Genomic DNA, 19749 nt, shown 5'->3' with positions numbered 1-19749 from the left:
ATTCCTTACACATGGAACGACAGCAACCTCTACTGGCAGTTCATGGGTATCACTCGGGAAGGAAGGAACTAGGATCTTCTGAAAGTAGGGAGAGAAGGCAGCTTAGGTCTGGGAAGAGCTAACTTTCCCGTAATTCAGACCGAACACAAATGAAGCACCCACCCTTGCTCAGTAGGCAGAAGCCTCAGTCTTTCCACTATACTGGGGAAAAGATTCAGCTCAACTGGCATAAGGACACACAACAGGGTGGCTAGGTGTCCATGGAGGTGGGTGTCCAAGCGTGCACACGAGTACGTCCCTAGCCACCAGAGCATTGCACCAGGGTCTGCGGCTTTAGAAAGAGGTCAAAGTACCTGTATTTTTAATAATTTCTTGACATGGTAAAAGAATTTTACATTACGATCCAAGGGTGATAGGGTGAGGAGGAGGGGCAGTGGAACGATCCAACAAACAAAACGGGAAACTGAGAAACACATGGAGGGAAGGGGGAAGGGTTTTAACTGGAAGGGATCTGGAGGGTGGGTGGGAGCACTGCCCAACTAAAATGCAATTGGTTTGTTACTGAGTACTATTCGTGGGAAGACAGCATCCTGACTCCTTCTCTACAGAATACTGGGAGTAAAAATGATGCATCCCTGGTGGAAATATTATTGGGGGTTGGAAGACAGAGACAGGAAGAATAAGTCAGAAACAGACACTAAGAGTCACTGGCAGGCTGACTGCAGGTATCAACTCTCCAGCCATGGTAGAATAAAAGAGCTGGGGGCTGAAGGGGATTAACACAAAAGCTGTTAACAATTAAGTGATATCTCTGGAAGATTCGAGAGACAGGAGGCAACTCTTCTATAGATTTCACTTGCCCAGAGCATTTCCACATACACAAACGTGTATATGCATGTGTGTGTGCACATACACATACAAACCAATGATTGCTTTCCCCGGAAGCCCGACACTATAAATAAGAGAAATAGTTCCCAAAAGGAAAGCCCAGCATGAGCAGCAGCATCCGGACCTCACACTTACAGACACCTTCACCCCAACTGAAAACTGGCTGGGAAAAGGCAACCAGGAGTCAAGCTTTTGCAATAATGCCAAAAACGGCTGAGTCAGAGAGGAACAGGCCTTCCCCAAGCCCTCTGCTTCTCATCTCTCTGTTCCCCACCAACTCACCCTGGGTACCAAAAGGCTACAGTATCAGGAGGGAGGATGGGCCCAGGACGTTTGTCTGGTAGATGACAACTAAGACAACCATCACCTCCTGAAAGGTATGTGACAGGGATTGTGGAGAGGGAGGATATGTTAGCTAATGGAGTAGGAGTAGTAGGAGTGTGTGTGTGCATGTCTGTATGGGTGTATACATGCATACACATACGTGCATGTAAAAACACCCATTATAAAAACATCTGAAGGAGCTTTGGAATTGACTGAAGGCCTGAGGTGTTTCTTGTCACGATCAAGATTCAAGGTGGGATGTACACAGATGCGAAGCCCTAATTCATCACCAGGGCAACTGTGGGAGGATCCAATGCTCCGCAGAGGAAAGAAACAGTAACCTCATGTGAGGAAGAGAAGTTTGTCCCCCCGCCGCCCTAGTTCCTAAAAAATACCTAGCACTTTCCTTCCGGTTCCCTCAGCTTTTAACCAACTAATTATCAAAAGGAAGAAAACATAAAGCGCAAGACACAGGAGGGAGAGAGGAAAAGAGTGAAAACACAAGTATTTTTGTGCCAACATCCTGCACACACAAACCTGGAGTTCTCCAGAAATTATGACAGGTTGGGTGTGGGGTATTAGGGAAGGAAATAGAAGAGTTCCTGAGGCCTGAAAAAAGAGGTAAACACATCACAGAACTAGATGAGAGTTTCATTAGACTCTAACTAAAAACAGAGAGGTGTGATTACTATTTCCAGCCAGTTTCCCCATCACGATAGTCATGTAACAAACCAAGGCAATGTCGGTCTTGAGCCAGACTCACAGAGTCCCCTGGCTCTGGCCCTGGCCTCAGTACAGAGTCTCTGCATTGCTGCTCCGGGGCCGTTTGATCTTCTCGATATTTTTCAGGATCATGTCATGTAGAGTGACCTGGGAGAAGAGGGATCAGGGGAATCACATATCTGTACAAACCTTACCTCATCAAGAAAATGAGAGACCCCTCCACAAATCCCCAAGCAATCATCTGCATACAGTAAGTCCTTAATGTCACCAATAGGTTCTTGGCAACTGCGACTTGAAGCAAATCAAAGTACGGCAGGTAAGCAAATCAAGTACAGAAGGTCCTCAACCTGGTTTCAAATAACGTCATTTTGTTCGATGTCATTTTGTTACAATGTTAATGAAAATAAACTTGGTTTTGATATACATCATTTTTAAAGTCACAGTTTCTAAGAACCTATGGACAACATTAAGTGATGACTTACTATATATATATATATTTTTTTTTTTTTTTGAGACAGGGTCTTGCTCTGTCACTCAGGCTGGAGTGCAGTGGCGCGATCTCGGCTCACTGTAACCTCTGCCTCCCGGGTTCATGCCATTCTCCTGCCTCAGCCACCCAAGTAGCTGGGACTACAGGCGCCCGCCACCATGCCTGGCTAATTTTTTGTATTTTTAGTACAGACAGGGTTTCACCGTGTTAGCCAGGATGGTCTCGATCTCCTGACCTCGTGATCCGCCCGCCTCGGCCTCCCAAAGCGCTGGGATTACAGGCGTGAGCCACCGCGCCTGGCCAAGTTACTGTAATTTTAACCTCACTTGAGCCTGCATTCCGGGTGGCAGCACCGTCTCTCTTATACTTCAACTGGGTATAAATGGGTATTTCCAAGGCCCCAAGTGTGTAATAACAACTAACATGTATTGTGCACTTAACATAGTAAGAATTGTACCAGGTCCTTCAATGTGTTATCTGTTATTTTTAAAAAGCGAATGAATTTTATGCAGTAGGTACTCTTCACTCTTCAGTTTTTTTTTTTTTTTTTTTGAGACGAAGTTTTGCTCTTGTTGCCCATGCTGGAGTACAGTGGCACGATCTCGGCTCGCTGCAACCTCCGCCTCTTGGGTTCAAGCGATTCTCCTGCCTCAGCCTCCCGATTAAGTGGGATTACAGGAGTCCACCAATGATGCCCAGCTAATTTTTTGTATTTTCAGTAGAGATGGGGTTTCACCATGTTGGCCAGGCTGGTCTCAAACTCCTGACCTCATGTGATCCACCTGCCTCAGCCTCCCACAGTGCTGGCATTACAGGTGTGATCCACCACACCCAGCCTTTTCAGTCCCATTTTATTTTTTCATTTTTATTTGAGGCAGAGTTTTGCTCTTGTTGCCCAGGCTGGAGTCCAGTGGCCCTATCTCGGCTCACTGCAACCTCCGCCTCCCGGGTTCAAGCAATTCTCCTGCCTCAGCCTCCTGAGTAGCTAGGATTAAAGGCATGTGCCACCACGCCCGGATAAATTTTTTTTTGTATTTTTAGTAAAGGCGGGGTTTTTCCATGTTGGTAACGCTGGTCTCGAACTCCTGACCTCAAGTGATCCGCCCACCTTGGCCTCCCAAAGTGCTGGGATTACAGGTGTGAGCCACCACACCTGGCCTATTTTTATTCTTTTTTGAGACGGAGTTTCGCTCTTGTTGCCCAGGCTGGAGTGCAATGGAGCAATCTCGGCTCACCGCAACCTCCACCTCCCGGGTTCAAGCGATTCTCCTGCCTCAACCTCCCAAGTAGGTGGGATTACAGCCATGCACCACCAGGCCCGGCTAATTTTGTATTTTCAGTAGAGACAAGGTTTCACCATATTGGTCAGGCTGGTCTCGAATTCCTGACCTCAGGTGATCCACCCGGCTTGGCCTCCCAAAGCGGTGGGATTACAGGCGTTAGCCACTGTACCCAGCCCAGTCCCATTTTAAAGAAGAAATTGAAGTTTGAGCTTGAACAGTTTGCTCGAGGTCATACAATACAGGTAGAGCCTGGTTGCAAACCTACGTCTGTCTGACTCTGACACCTATATCTTAACCATATTGTACTGCACACCCCTCCACTCAGGTAGAAAGAAGAGAGATACCCAGCTAGATGACTTCATGGTTCTCAACACTCAGGTGATGCATAGAATTTGGTCTATTCATTTTACCTCAGACCTTCATCTCAGCCCTTCAGAGAATTTCAAGAATACTCTCAACAGAACTAAGAGAAGCCACAGCAACTATGGACAAGGACTGAGGTTACTCACATATTGATTCCTCAGCTCTGATATGATGAGCCGAAGGCTGATATATTCTTTCTCATCAATCTCTGTCACGGTGCGGCGATAGTCCTCCTGCAAGGAGGGTAGAGGAAAAAGCTAGTCCCCAAAGCCCAATTGTTCCCAGACAGCTCCTTCCCAGTAACAGTCACTCTTCACTATCCTGCCACCTCCACCCTCAGGCCACAAACCCCTTACTTACCACATGGGGATATTTAGCTATTTTAGAAACCAATTTGGCTCTTGTAATATAATATCTGGAAGGAGAGAGAAGAGGAGGAAGCTGCAGGAGACCCCTGATGGCGCCCACCACCTCATCAGCCCCCAAATGCCTCGGCCAAGCCCAAGCAGCCCTACCTAGAAATCTGGTCCAGATAAGATGCAGCTTCACTCTCAACAGTTCTTAGCTCTGCAACTGTTTCCTCCTAAAACAAACAAACAACAGGTGCATCAAAAGCCACTTCCATGTCATCCACAGCAGCCCCAAAGAAAAAGGAAAAAAAGGTAACACAAGGGAGATGAGAGTATCTCCCAAGCTGCTCTTCCCAGTTTGTAATTCAAGTACATTACCTGAATGGACACCCCAAAGTTGTTTCCATCTTCTATCCTGGGAATCAGGAGCTGTACCCACATTTTGACCTGGAGGTCAAAACATATATGAGGACCTTTGCCTGAAGGCTGAAGCCATGAAGTACACAATTCAGACGGTTGGAGCCAGATGCCAGGAACACAGAAGTCAAAATACCTAGTCTGGCCAGGCATGGTGGCTCATGCCGGTAATCCCAGCAATTTGGGAGCCCAAAGAGGGTGGATCACCTGAGGTCAGGAGTTCGAGACCAGCCTGGCTAACCATGGCCAAAATGGTGAAACCCCGTCTCTACTAAAAATACAAAAAGTAGCTGGGTGTGTTGGCAGGCACCTGTAATCCCAGCTACTCAGGAGGCTGAGGCAGGAGAATCGCTTGAACCCAGGAGGCAGAGGTTGCAGTGAGCCGAGATGGCGCCACTGCACTCCAACCTGGGTGACAGAGCGAGACCCCATCTCAAAAAAAAACACACAAAAAAACCTAGTCTGCCAATTCCCATACCACCCGTACATCCACTGTTTTTTGCACTTCAGGTGGGGTACTTGGGGCCGGCAAGTACGGCCCATAGGTCACCAGCCTGTGCCTCACCGTGTTACATTTCTCAATCAACAGCCGGATCTCAGGTTTCACTTTCTCAATAATGTCCACCAGCTGCTGGTTGCTTTTCAGCATCCCATTGGGCATCACAAACACCTTGGTTCCTGGCAGAGATGTGAAGGTCAAATGATCAGGGAAGAGGGAAGAACACAGCATCCCCTGCCTCTCTCTCATTTTCCCTATACTTATCAGATGCTATGATCTCTGCCTTTGTCATAATCCTACCATGACACCACTATTAGAATCAACGAGAATGTATGGAACAAAAGAACAGATGAGCATCTAAAACATGACAAAAGTCTTAAACCCTCTGTTTATTGGAAAACCAGGTTTAGAGCACTAAATAACAAGCACGTTTGGAGGAGTTGGGAATGCTACCTCTGGGGAGTAAGATCAGATCTTTCCTCCTGGTCAGGAGAACACTAGATCCATCCTGCTTCTCAGGGTTGCAAGTCAGGGGTGGGGTGAGGGGAGGTGAGGTAAGGGTGCCTCTTACCTTGGAAGGCTTCTTCACACTCATCCAACCTTCGCTTCTTATAAGTGGGCTAAGGATACAAAGAGGCAGGGATGAGCCTGCTTTTGACACCCACATCTCCATCGCAAGATACCCTTCAAACAAGTTTAATCCCTTCCTCAGCCTCATAGCTTGGGTTATTAATTTCTGCACAATTTCCTAAGTACATATAAAGCTTTAAGAAAGATTCTTAGAGGCGGGGCGCGGTGGCTCATGCCTGTAATCCCAGCAATTTGGGGGGCCGAGGTGGATGGATCACCTGAGATCAGAAGTTCGAGACCAGCCCAGCCAACATGGTGAAACCCCATCTCTACTAAAAATACAAAAAGTTAGCCAGGCGCGGTGGTTCGTGCCTGTAATCTCAGCACTTTGGGAGGCTGAGGTAGGTGGATCACAAGGTCTGGAGTTCAAGACCAGCCTGGCCAAGATAGTGAAACCTCATCTCTACTAAAAATACAAAAATTAGCTGGGCGTGGTGGCAAGCACCTACAATCCCAGCTACTTGGGAGGCTGAGGTAGAGAACTGCTTGAACCCGGGAAGCGGAGGTTGCAGTAAGCCGAGATCGCACCACTGCACTTCAGCCTGGGCAACAGAGCAAGACTCCGTCTCAAAAAAAAAAAAAAAAAACGAAAAAACAAAAAATTAGCCGGGCGGGGTGGCAGGCACCTGTAATCCCAGCTACTCGGGAGGCCAAGGCAGGAGAATTGCTTGAACCTGGGAGGTAGAGGTTGCAGTGAGCCAAGATTTTGCCATTGCACTCCAGCCTATGTGACAAGAGCGAAACTCCATCTCAAAAAAAAAAAAAAAGAAAGAAAGAAAAGATTCTTGGCCTGGGCGCCATGGCTCACGCCTGTAATCCCAGCACTTTGGGAGGCCAAGGCACGCAGATCACTTGAGCTCAGGAGCTCGAGACCAGCCTGGGCAACATAGGGAAACCCCATCTCCACAAAAAATACAACAACTAGCTGAATATGATGGCACATGTGCCTGTAGTCCCAGCTACCTGGGAGGCTGAGGTAGGAGAATCACTTGAGCCCAGGAGTTTGAGGTTGCAGTGAGCTGAGATTGAGCCACTGCACTCCAACCTGGGTGACAGAGTGAGACTGTGTCCCCCCTCAGAAAAAGAAAGAAAAGGTTCTTACCACAAAGCAAATTATGCTCTAGTTTGGATGACCAACTTTCCAGAAACGCAATACATTAAGTATTATAAAGAATAGGAAAAAAGAACCAATCAAAGCAGGGAAGATAATTAAAGGAATACGTACAAATCTGCTGGTTCCACAAAGGAACACATTATTCAGTCAACAAACATGTATTCAGCAATTGCTAGGGACCAAGATCAACACTAGGTGCTGGGAATACAAAGATTAAGATAGCTCCTGCCGGCCGAGTGCGGTGGCTCATGCCTGTAATCCCAGCACTTTGGGAGGCTGAGGCGGGTGGATCACCTGAGGTCAGGAGTTCAAGACCAGTCTGGACAACATGGTGAAACCCTGTCTCCACTAAAAATAAAAAAATTGGCTGGGTGTGGTGGCATGCACCTGTAATCTCAGCTACATGGGAGGCTGAGGTGGGAGAATCACTTGAACCCGGGAGGCGGAGGTTACCCTAAGCTGAGATCGTGCCACTGCACCCAGCCTAGGCAACAGTGAGACTCTGTCTCAAAACAAACAAACAAAAAAAGATAGTTCCTGCCTTCCAGACGTACAAGTTCTATCAATGAGGCAGTACTACAGACAACAATACAGTATCATCAGTGTTATAGTAGCATGTGGACACATGACTGATAAGGACCAGGTGTTAGAGATGCACAGCAAAGACAGCGATTGCAGTTACATAGCGAGAACTTCATATCCCATAACACTACTTAAGACATGGAAACAAATATAAGTCTTGTTCAGAGCCATGAGAAAAACCAGGTAACTTGATGAAGCTAGTTCTCTTTTTTTTTTTTTGAGACAGAGTCTCGCTCTGTAGCCCAGGCTGGAGTGCAGGGGCGCGATCTCAGCTCACTGCAAGCTCCACCTCCTAGGTTCATGCCATTCTCCTGCCTCAGCCTCCCGAGTAGCTGGGACTACAGGGGCCCACAACCACACCCAACTAATTTTTTCGTATTTTCAGTAGAGACGGGGTTTTACCATTAGCCAGGATGGTCTTGATCTCCTGACCTCATGATCTGTCCACCTCGGCCTCCCAAAGTGCTGGGATTACAGGCGTGAGCCACCGCGCCTGGCCTAAGCTAGTTCTCTTTTATTTGAAACTCACTCTAACACTGACAGTAGCATTAGCACATTCACTTCACGTCGTAAATGAAACTCAGGGTCTAAAAGGAATATACTGGAGGTCCCGTGCAGTGACTCACGCCTGTAATCCCAGCACTTTGGGAGGCTGAGGCGGGTAGATTACTTGAGCTCAGGAGTTTGAGACCAGCCTGGGCAACATGGTGAAACCCCGTCTCTACAAAAATCAGCTGGGCATGATGGTGCACTCCTGTAATCCCAGCTACCTGCAGGGCTGAGGAGGAAGGATCGCTTGAGTTCGGGAGGTCAAGGCTGCAGTGAGCAGCGCTCACACCACTACACTCCAGCTTGGGCAAAAAAAGTGACACCTTTCTCAAAAATAAATAAATAAATAAGAAATAAAAGAACTATACTAGAGTCATCATGTCTGTAACAGAGTCCTAGTTCCCAGATCCAAATCCCACTGTTCCCTCTGTACATCTTAAACTGACAAGGAAACAGAGGACAGAGGACCTACTGCTCAAGAACACAAAGATAAATATAGGACACTTACACCATCCAGTCCATCATGGCTATTGGTGAGAAGAATGGGGTCAGGGACTGGGAGATTCATGTCAGAGTGGATCTGAGTTAGGTCATGGATGTTTAAGATTGGTTCCTGAAAGACACCCACCCCAAAACATTAATCTTTTCAAGCTGAACAAAGAAGTATTTGATTCGAAGAGCAAGAAATGAAAGTGCTTTTACAGTTTAAAAAAATAAAAAGAAGAAGAATCAACACACAGGTTGTCCCAGTTGACAGTAATACCAGGGCCAAAAAAATCGGGGAATTTGAGGAAAGAAAAGGGTCTCTCACCTTCAGAAAACTATCAAGTTCTAACAACTTCTTTGGGAAAAAATTTGCCACCAAGTCTTCTGCCTAAGGAAGAGGGAAAATACAGCTGAATTAATATCTGTGGGAAGGTCTCTCTCTCTCCATAGATACCTCCTCTTTGGGAAACTCTCAACCAACAATCATTTTTCTATTTATTTCACTCACCTCACTTGTGATCCGCTCCCTGAAAGAATCAACCTAAAATTAACAAAGAGAGCAATTCAGTACCTGCGGACAGAGGTAAGAGCAGGATGGAGAATCCCAAATCCAACTGTCTCCCTCACCTTGTAACTGTAATAAGAAGCTGAGAGGCCCCCAGACTGCAAATACTTTATTTTTTTGAGGATCCATTTTTCCATCTCAGGAGAAGAAAGCAGGGCTTTGAGGACACCTGCCTGTCTCCTCTGTCCTCTCCCTTCCCTCCCTCCCTCCCTCCTGTGTCTGAAGCTGTCTGAATTTGATAAGCAGACAAAAGACAGGTAGTTAGGGAAGATGTGAGCTCACAAACGTGCCAACCCCCACCCAGACCTGGTCTGTGATACCAGGCAGGCCAGCCGCCAAGGGCAGGGGCAGTGTCCAGGGACGTTGTTGGGCTGGGGGATTTCCAGCTGTCACTGGCTTAAAGCCCTGAGTCCAACACGTGTCCGCGGAGGTCTCCCCGGGACTCTCCATCATCAGACGCGGTACAGAAAGCCATCCTATATTTTCCTCTCCCGCGAAGCCGACCCCGGGAGTTGGGGGCTGGGCTGAGCCGAGCGGAAGCTCAGAGCTGGTATCCCCAGGGAGACAAAGACGCCATGGGGAGTAGGAAGCCGGTCAGACTGCTGGGGGATCACAGCGAGGGGCAAAAAGGCCGGACCGGCGCCGCTACCTTGAGCTTCACTTCCTGATCCACCTTCAGCAACGAGGCCATGGCCGGGCCGGGCCGTGTCCGATCCGCTGGACAGCGGAGGCGCTGTGGACTCCAGGGAGGGGGCCGGAGGGACCTGAGAAATCTCGGCTGCCCTCGGGACCCGGCCGCCCTCGCTGGCTCACTCACTGCTCGCTCGCTCACTCCCTCCGTGCCGTCCGCCCGCCCGCCGGCAGCCTGCTGCCTGGTCGCTCTCTCGCTCGCCCTCCCGGCTTTCGCGGCTCACGCCGGAAACTGCGTCACAGCCAATCGCCGAGACTCCTGCGAGGCTGTGCACGTGCGCTGCGCAGCCGCGATGAGGCTCGGCTTTGGACGCTCCCAGCTGGGTTTACACTGCCGGGGTCAAGTGTCGGGTAGGGGTGAAGTAAAAGGAGAGCTGTGGAGAATGGTGCGCTGTGGGGAATTGAGCCTCCGAGAGACTCGGAAACGGTGCGACCCTCTCTGTTGTCCCGGAACTCGCCTTCACCGAAGGGACCTTCTCAGCCGCTGCAGTCCCGGGGACAACGCCGTCGCGCCCCAGTGACGTAGGCTCGGGGAAGTCGGGGACCCGGGTACTGGGTTCGGGGGTGTAGTCCTTGATTCCCGCTGCCTGTGCCCGTTTGCCGAGGCTCAAGTGTTTAGGCTAGAGCGAAAAAGACAAGTGCCGTTGTACCAAGCTTTCCTGGTACATTTCCCTGCCAACTGATTCTCGTAAGCTTCCAGACCTCAAAGATCAACTACCTAATCGGCAAATTGATCCCCAGAGTAGGGTAGGGCTTGTCCAAGGCGTTCCCAGTACATCCTGAGCCAGAACGCAGATCTCCTAACTTCTACGGCAGTGCTGTATCTATTTGCCTAGTGGAAGCTTGAGACTACACCTCTTCATGCACCCATTCATTCGATCTCTCTCTCGACATTGGATATTTCATTCAATAAAATGGACCAGGGCACTGTGTCAGATTCTAGAAATATGTGAGTCACATATGTAGGTTGAAATCTTCTAGCAGCCACAATTAAAAAGTAAAACAAGTGAAAATTTTAGTCGTATATTTAACCCAGTTTATACAAGTATTTCAACATGTAATCAACATTTAAAAATCGAGATCGTATGCATTCCTTTCTCATACCAAGTCTTCAAAATCCAGTGCGTATTTTACACTTAACTGCACATCTCAATAAGGCAACACCACATTTTCAGTACAGTGCTCAGTAGCCACATGTGGCTGCTGGCTTCTGCACTGAACAGCACAGCTCTGGGAAATCAAAGGCAAACAAGAGTCAAGGTCGCTGGTCCCATGGGGCATAATATTGGAAAAACACCAGAAAGTAAACTGACAAGGTAACTGCAAAATTTGATAAATGTTAGGAAACAAGTGGATGACATAGAAAATACCAGAGATCTATTTTAGATCGAATGGCCAAGGAAGGCCTCTGAACAAGTGACAAGCTGTGATCTAAAGGATATAAAGGGGTTAGCATGGAAAGAGTGAGAAGAGCCTTGAGAGGTATAAGTGCAGCTCAGGCAAATGCTCTAGGGAAGGAAAGAGATTGTCTTGAAGACAAAGACTAGTGAGCTGAAGGTGAGGAGGCTTGTTAGTAAACAATCTAGATTAAGTGCAAAAGGAGGTCATCAGATTTGTATTTTGGGGTCGCTCTTGCTGTTGAACATTTATCCTAGGCTGGCCTCTCTACTAAGTGCTAGGGAAATGAGGGGAATACACAATTAAATGGAGTAAAGCACAGAAGACTGACTATGGCCTTTGGGATCAGAGACCTGGGCTTCAAATCCCACCTCAGCTCCTTACTAACTGGAATCTTGGGCAAATTATTGAAATGCTGAGTCTCAATTCCCTCATCTGTAAAATGGAACTTTAATAATTAGTAATAAATAATAGTATGTAATTTTGTAGTGTTGTGAATATTAGAAATAATATATGTAAAACAATTAGCACAGTGCTTAGATACAAAATAAATAGTAGCCACTGTCAGATAAGTAAGTGATCTGTTCATGCTTAGCATGAAGAGTTTACTCCTTAAATTACAGTAATTATTCCCATTCCTGCTTTCAAGCTCAAAGTCCTTTTCAGCTTGTAGAAGGCCACATATAACATCTTGCTCATAAACATCTATCAGTTTTCCCCCTTTTACCTCTGTTTTCTGTTAACATATTTCCCTGGGAACTTTTGAGATCCGATTTGAAACTTCAGGAATTATTTCCCACATTTACTCCATTCTATTTTAAGTATGCCACTATTCTTATTTCTGTCAGAATTTATAACGTCAACTGGAAAACTTAATATGTTTGTGCCTGTTAAAACATGCTTTGTTCTCAAATAATTATGTTTTGTCTCCTTCAAGTAGGTTATAAGACAGATACACATTCTCTTTGTTTCCCTTCCTCCTCCCCATCCAAGTGTTTCATATAATACTCCATTCATTTGTTTATTCAGTGAACAACTGGAGAGTACCACTACATTTAACAATAACTATTCATTTCTGGGTGCTTACAAGTCACATGTGATCACTGATGACTGGTCTAATTTTAAATTCATGTCCCAAAATTTCAAATGAGTGTACAACACTGCCTGAGCTCCTACTACATGCTCCTGACAAGTTTGCACTCCCACCCTCCCAATGACTATCATACTTTCTCATCTCCCTGAAACTCCAGTATTCCTTCTCTCCCACCTCCAACTTATGGCCTGGGCTCATTCTTTATTGAGAAAACAGAAGCAAATGAGAACTGCCTCATCATCTCATCACCAAATCTGCCAATCTGCAAAATACTTTCTGCCTTTCCTCTTTCATTGAAGGAAACAAACCTGTTCCCATCTCTTCCTTTTGTGCTTTGGATTCCATCCCCTTTCACTTTCTCAATCTCATGTCTGTGCCCATGATTAGCCCCTCTTTTTCCTACATCACATCCTCTGCTGGGTTATTTCCAGACACAACCAATATCCCCTATCTTGAGAAAACTCCCGCCCGAATCCAGGTTCCTCTGTAGCTGTTACTGCCTTTCTGTGCTCTCCTTCCTGGCAAGACTTCTTGAATTATTTATTGTCTCTTACTCTACTTCCTCGTGCCCCATTTACTCCAATCCACTCTAATCACACTTCTCAACCCCACTTTCTCACTGATATAATTTTTGTTAGGTTACCAATGACTACCATGTTGACAGCACCAGTGGTCACCTCTCATCTTATTTGAATCTCTCAGTAGTACTCAACATATTAGCCACTCCCCTTCTTAAAAAACACAGCAACCCGTTCTGATCTTTCTCCAGCCTCTACAGTGATTCCCCATTTCCTTTGCTGGCTCTTCCTCCTCTGCTCCGCTTCTTAATGGTGGCATGCTTCAGGAGACTTAGGTCCTTTATTCTCTGCTTACACTTTCTCCCTAAGAGGATCTATGCATGTTCGGCCAGGCAGTGGCTCACGCCTGTAATCCCAGCACTTTGGGAGGCCGAGGCGGGTGGATCACGAGGTCAGGAGATCGAGACCATCCTGGCTAACACGGTGAAACCCCGTCTCTACCAAAAATACAAAAAATTAGCCGGGCGTGGTGGCAGGCGCCTGTAGTCCCAGCTACTCGGGAGGCTAAGGCAGGAGAATGGTGTGAACCTGGGAGGCAGAGCTTGCAGTGAGCCAAGATCGTGCCACTGCACTCCAGCCTGGGTGACAGAGCGAGACTCCATCTCAAAAAAAAAAAAAGAGGATCTATGCATGTTCATAGCTTTAAGTATCATCTGTATTCGGCCGGGCACTCATGGGGGCTAATGCCTGTAATCCCAGCACTTTGGGAGGCCGAGGCAGGCAGATCACCTGAGGTTGGGAGTTCGAGACTAGCCTGAACATGGAGAAACCCCGTCTCTACTAAAAATACAAAATTAGCCGGTGTGGTGGTGCATGCCTGTAATCCCAGCTACTCGGGAGGCTGAGGCAGGAGAATCACTTGAACCCGGGAGGTGGAGGTTGCAGTGAGCCGAGATCGCGCCATTGCACTCCAGCCTGGGCAACAAGAGCAAAACTCCATCTCAAAAAAAAAAAAAAAATCATCTATATGCTGATTTGAGGGCCCCAGATTCATATCTCCCATCTGACATCTTCACTGAGTTCCAACCATCTATTTTATGTTTCTACTTGGAAACCTAATGAGCACATCAAACTTAACATGGCCAAACCAGAATTCTTGATTCTCCCACACACCTGTTATTTTCCTATTCTTCTCCATCTCAGTAATTGACATAACTGTCCACCTAGTTGTTCAAACCAAAAACCTAACAGTCAACCTTGATTCCTCTCTTTTCCTCATCTCTCCACATTCAACCCATCAGCAGGTCATGTCAGCTTTCCCTGTATAATGCATCCTGTATGAGTGTACTTTCCTCCATCTCTTGTTACCCTGGCCAAAGCCACTGTCATCCTTTGCTAGGACTATTACAATAGGCTCCTGTCTGGTCTCTCCATTTCCACTCTTGCCACCCCCCACCAACTGTCACATTCTATTCTTCACTCAGCACCAAAATTTATCATTGATTGATTGATTGACTGACTGAGACGGGGTCTTGCTATGTTGCCCAAGTTGGTCTGGAACTCCTGGCTCAAGTGATCCTCCCGCTTCAGCCTCCTGAGGAGCTGGGATTACAGGTGAACACCAGGCCAGCTCAAAATAATCTTTTAATATCTCAGCCACAGAGATGGTAGCATCTACTCAAGCTGAATATCTATACCTAAAGAGAGAGAGAGAGAGAGATCCCAGAAACCTCAACTCTAGGGACCCACCCAAGAGAAATGCATAAATATATTCACCAAAAGACATGAACAAGAATGTTCATAGCAACACTATTCACAATAGACCAAACTGGAAACTACCCAGATGCCTCTTAACAGCAAGAGAGATATCTATATTTTAATATAGTCACACAATGGAATACTACAAAGTATTGAGAATGTATGAACTAAAACTACACAAGGTGGGTGAATCTCATGATGAGCGAAAGGAAACAAAAGTATGTCATGTATGATTCCATTTACATGAAATTCAAAAAACAGTCAAAACTCAATCTAGGGTGTTAGAATTGACAGTATTGTTTGCCCTTAGGGTGGGCATCAATTAGGAGGAGGCATGGGAGAGGGAGTTGGGTACTGGTTACATTGACGTGTTCGTTTTGTAAAAATTCATTGAAAATACCTGTATATGATTTGTGTCTTTTCCCCTGTGTATTCTATCCCCCAGTAAATAGTTTCTTTTTAAGTCAGCCAGTCATGTCTCTTCCCTACTTATCACCCTCAGTGGTTTCCAGGTAACACAGGCCTTCCTGAATCCCCCAGTTGAAGCAGCTCATCCCACCCTGCCCCCACTTACTCTCTATCACATCACCCTCTTACCTACTGTATTAGCTTTCTAGGGCTGCTGTAGCAAAGTACCACAAAGTGGGTGGCTTAGAACCAGAGAAATATATTGTCTCAGAGTTCTGGATGCTAGAAATCCAAAATTAAGGTGTCAACAGGACCATGTTCCTTCTTAGGGAGCTAGAGAAGTATCTATTCCAGACCTCTTTCCTGGCTTTTGGTAGCCTCAGGTCTTCCTTGGCTTACAGGTCACCCTTTGTCTCTTTACATCATCTTCCCTCAGACACAGTACTTGTCTGTCTCTGTGTCCAGATTGCCCCTATTTATAAGGACACAGTCACATTGGTCTAGGGCTAACATCAGTGACCTCATCTGCAATGATCCTATTTCCAAAAAAGGTCACATTCCCATGTGTTAGTCCCAGATGTTAGGACTTCAACATCTTTTGGGGGACATCATTCAACCCATAATATCTGCCATTATCTGAAATTATCTTATTAACTTTGTTACATGTTTATTGTCAAATTTTCTCCTCTAGAATATAAACTATTAGAGCAGTTCACCAGTATATCCTCTCAGACCTAGAATAGGGACTGGCACATAGTAGATCCTCAGTAAACATCTGTTGAATCGATGACTGAGGATATGTTGTGTATTATTCACAATCCCTCAAGCACTACATACACTGACTACATACACTTCCCAAGTGGGAGGATACACAGAGCATTCACTATGTAACAGTCATTCCCCTCCATTCCACATGTATCAGCTCATTTATCACATTACCCTTTATGATATTTACTATTGTATACTATCATTCTCATTTTGTAAATAAGAAAACAAAGCACAGAACAGTTGAATAAATTGCACAAGGTCACATGGTTAGTGGATGGTAAAGAACCAGGTGGTCTCAACTTCCAAATCTCAGTTGTAACACTATACCCCCACCTCTCTAGAAGCCCGTTACTTCTCTATGCGTTTCTGAGATGTTAGGGACAGCCAAGCAGGAAGAAACGCAGGACTACGAAGCAGCCACACCAGGACTAGGTGAGAATTGTTTGGGGATGATTCCAGTCACCTCCCCTAAAGGGGCTTTCATGCTGAAAGAGCCAAAAGGAAGAAGGATTGTAAACACTATCCCTAGTCACAAAACCAGGAGAAAAAGCAATCTAGTTCCACATATCACATCCAATACCAACTATAAGAAAACCACATACATTTAAAAGAAAAGAAAGACACCTCTGGAAGTGGGAATAACTTTCTAAGCAATATAAGTCATCAAGAAAAATAAGCAGATTTGACTTGAAAATTTAAAACTTCCTGAACATCTGGAAAATATGTTAATTAAAGCATTCATGAAAAATTACTAAAAATACTGAGAAAAATACTAAGAATCCAATACCTAAATAATCAAAGAATGCAAACATAATTCAGAAAAAAGTAACTACTGCTTGAGCCCGGGAGGAGGAGGTTCCAGTGAGCTGATATTGCACCACTGCACTCCAGCCTGGGTGACAGAGTGAGACCGTGTGTCTTTTAAAAAACAAAATAAAAAAAAAAAGGCCAGGCATGGTGGCTCACGCCTGTAATCGCAGCACTTTGGGAGGCCAAGGCGGGCAGATCACGAGGTCAGGAGATCGAGACCATCCTGGCTAACATGGTGAAACCGTCTCCACTAAAAATACAAAAAATTAGCCGGGCGTAGTGGTGGGCGCCTGTAGTTCCACCTACTCAGGAGGCTGAGGCAGGAGAATGGCATGAACCCAGGAGGCAGAGGTTGCAGTGAGCCGAGATCGTGCCACTGCACTCCAGCCTGGGCAACAGAATAAGACTCTGTCTCAAAAAAAAAACAACAAAGTAACTACCATAGGCAAATACATAGCAAAAAGTTCAGCCTTACCAGCAATCAATGATGCTAATTAAAATAACAAGGAAGTGCCATTTTTTTGCTTTTGTTCCCCAAATATATGATACCCAATACTGGCCAAGGCAATATGAAAACAGGCTTCCTCATACATTACTGGAGGCAGAATATAGTTATGTGCAAGCACTTTGGAAAAAGATGCCCAGTGTTAAGGAAGAGACATTAAATAGCTGACACACTCTTAATTCTGTAATCCCAGTTATGAGTCTCTATCATAAGTAAGTAGTCAGCTCTTCATTGCGGGATTATTGTAATCACCCAAAGGGGAAATAGTAGAATTTCCAGCAGTAAAAAAATACACTAAGGCAGTACATTTAGTGTAGTGTAATGTAGCCATGATAACTACAATAACTGTGTAGCAACACAGAAAAATGTTAAATTTATAAAGCAGAAGCCTGGGCAACAACGTGAGACCCCATCTCTTTTTTTTTTTGAGGTGGAGTCTCGCTCTGTCACCGAGGCTGGAGTGCAGTGTGAGACCCCATCTCTACAAAAAATTTTTTTTTTTTGAGACTGAGTCTCGCTCTGTCGCCTAGGCTGGAGTGCAGTGGCGTGATCTCAAGCTCTGCCTCCCGGGTTCACGCCATTCTCCTGCCTCAGCCTCACGAGTAGCTGGGACTACAGGTGCCCACCACCACGCCCGGCTAATTTTTTTGTATTTTTAGTAGAGACAGAGTTTCACCGTGTTAGCCAGGATGGTCTCGATCTCCTGACCTTGTGATCCACCCGCCTCCCTCGGCCTCCCAAAGTGCTGGGATTACAGGCTTGAGCCACCGCGCCCGGCCTCTACAAAAAATTTAAAAATTAGCTGGGCATGGTAGTGATCAACTGTGGTCCCTGCTACGCTGGAGGTTGAAGCAAGAGGATTGCTCGAGCCAAGAAGTCAAATCTGCAGTGAGCCATGTTTGTTCGTTCCGCTTCACTCCAGCCTGGGTAACAGAGTAAGACACTGTCTCAAAATGAAAATAAAATAGACAATACTACATACAATTTTGGGTTAAGCAGTGGTTTCTTTTACACCAAAAGCATAAACATTGGACTTTATTGAAATGAAAAACTTTTGGCCAGGCACATTGGCTCACACCTGTAATCTCAGCACTTTGGGAGGCCACAGTGGGGGATTGCAAGGGAAGACGGGAAATGTTCTAAAACTACATTATGGTGATAGTTGTGCAACTCTGTAAATTTACTAAAAATCATTGAACTGGCCAGGCGCGGTGGCTCACGACTGTAATCCCAGCACTTTGGGAGGCCGAGGTGGGCGGATCACGAGGTCAGGAGTTCGAGACCATCCTGGCTAACACGGTGAAACCCCATCTCTACCTAAAATACAAAAAAATTAGCTGAGTGTGGTGGCGGGCGCCTGTAGTCCCAGCTACTTGGGAGGCTGAGGCAGGAGAATGGCGTGAACCCAGGAGGCGGAGCTTGCAGTGAGCTGAGATTGCACCACTGCACTCCAGCCTGGGTGACAGAGCGAGATTCCGTCTCAAAAAAAAAAAAAAAAAAAAAAATCATTGAACTGTACATTTAAAAAGTGTGAGTCTTATGGTATGTAAATTATACCCCATAAAGTTGTGTTTAAAAATGAAGTAAGTCCCTCTGCTCAAGACCCAGTCATCTCATCTCATTCAAAGTGAAAGCCAGAGCTTTACAATCTCTATGAGAGCCTAGGTGCTAGCTCAACACTCTTACCTCCCTCACCCCATTTTCTGTATCTCTTTTCCTTGCCCATCTTCTAGCCACACCAGTCTCTGCTAATCCCCAAACAGGCACCCTCTGTGCTCTTGCTGTTCCCTTGGCCTAGAATGCTCTTCCTTAAGATGTAGGTAAGAATTCTTTCCTCACCTTCTTCAAGCCTTTATTTGAATAACACTTTCTTTTTTTGTTGGCTTTATTTTTGGTTTTTTGTGTGTGGGTTTTTTTGAGATGGAGTCTCCTTCTGTCGCCCAGGCTGGAGTGCAGCGGCATGATCTCGACTCACTGCAACCTCCGCCTCCGGGGGTCAAGCGATTTTCCTATCTCAGCCTCCTGAGTAGCTGGGATTACAGGCACATACCACCATGCCCCGCTAATTGTTGTATTTTTTAGTAGAGACGGGAGTTCACCATGTTGGCCAGGCTGGTCTCGAACTCCTGACCTTGTGATCCGCCCGCCTCGGCCTCCCAAAGTGCTGGAATTACAGGCGTGAGCCACCATGCCCGGCCTTTTGTTGTTGTTGTTGTTGTTTTGAGATGGAGTCTTGCCCTGTCGCCCAGGCTGGAGTGCAGTGGCCCGATCTCGGCTCACTGCAACCTCCACCTCCCAGGTTCAAGTGATTCTCCTGCCTCAGCCTCCCGAGTAGCTGGGATTAAGCTGGGATTATAGGTGTGCCCCACCACGCCCGGCTAATTTTTGTATTTTTAGTAGAGACGGTGTTTCACTGTGTTGGCCAGGCTGGTCTCGAACTCCTGACCTCACGTGATCCGCCCTCCTCGGCCTCCCAAAGTGCTGAGATTACGGGCGTGAGCCACCGCGCCCGCAGCCCCCTGAATTTAGAGAATAGCA

At 46.3% G+C, this 19749-nt stretch overlaps 1 protein-coding gene across 4 annotated transcripts; it reads right to left on the bottom strand.

The window, feature by feature from the left end:
* Positions 1-332: 332 nt before the first annotated feature.
* PSME3 (proteasome activator subunit 3) lies at positions 333-10475 on the bottom strand. 4 transcript variants are annotated; one of them, XM_055255884.2, is made up of 11 exons: positions 9913-10475; positions 9207-9239; positions 9024-9086; positions 8721-8825; positions 5909-5957; positions 5404-5516; positions 4800-4868; positions 4587-4654; positions 4432-4486; positions 4218-4304; positions 333-2082 (listed from the first exon to the last, which is right to left on the bottom strand). In XM_055255884.2, the coding sequence occupies exons 1-11, from the start codon at positions 9952-9954 to the stop codon at positions 2002-2004; spliced, it is 765 nt and encodes a 254-aa protein (XP_055111859.1). In that variant the 5' UTR covers positions 9955-10475; the 3' UTR covers positions 333-2001. The 4 variants fall into 4 exon arrangements, with proteins under 4 accessions (XP_055111859.1, XP_055111858.1, XP_055111857.1 ...); XM_055255883.2 differs by having other exon boundaries at positions 9326-10137; XM_055255882.2 differs by having other exon boundaries at positions 4800-4907; positions 9913-10052.
* Positions 10476-19749: the final 9274 nt, after the last annotated feature.

This window comes from Symphalangus syndactylus, chromosome 20 (genome assembly GCF_028878055.3).
Source record: "Symphalangus syndactylus isolate Jambi chromosome 20, NHGRI_mSymSyn1-v2.1_pri, whole genome shotgun sequence".
In the NCBI taxonomy this organism is placed as follows: domain Eukaryota; kingdom Metazoa; phylum Chordata; class Mammalia; order Primates; family Hylobatidae; genus Symphalangus; species Symphalangus syndactylus.
This window is presented reverse-complemented; position numbering and strand designations above follow the sequence as displayed.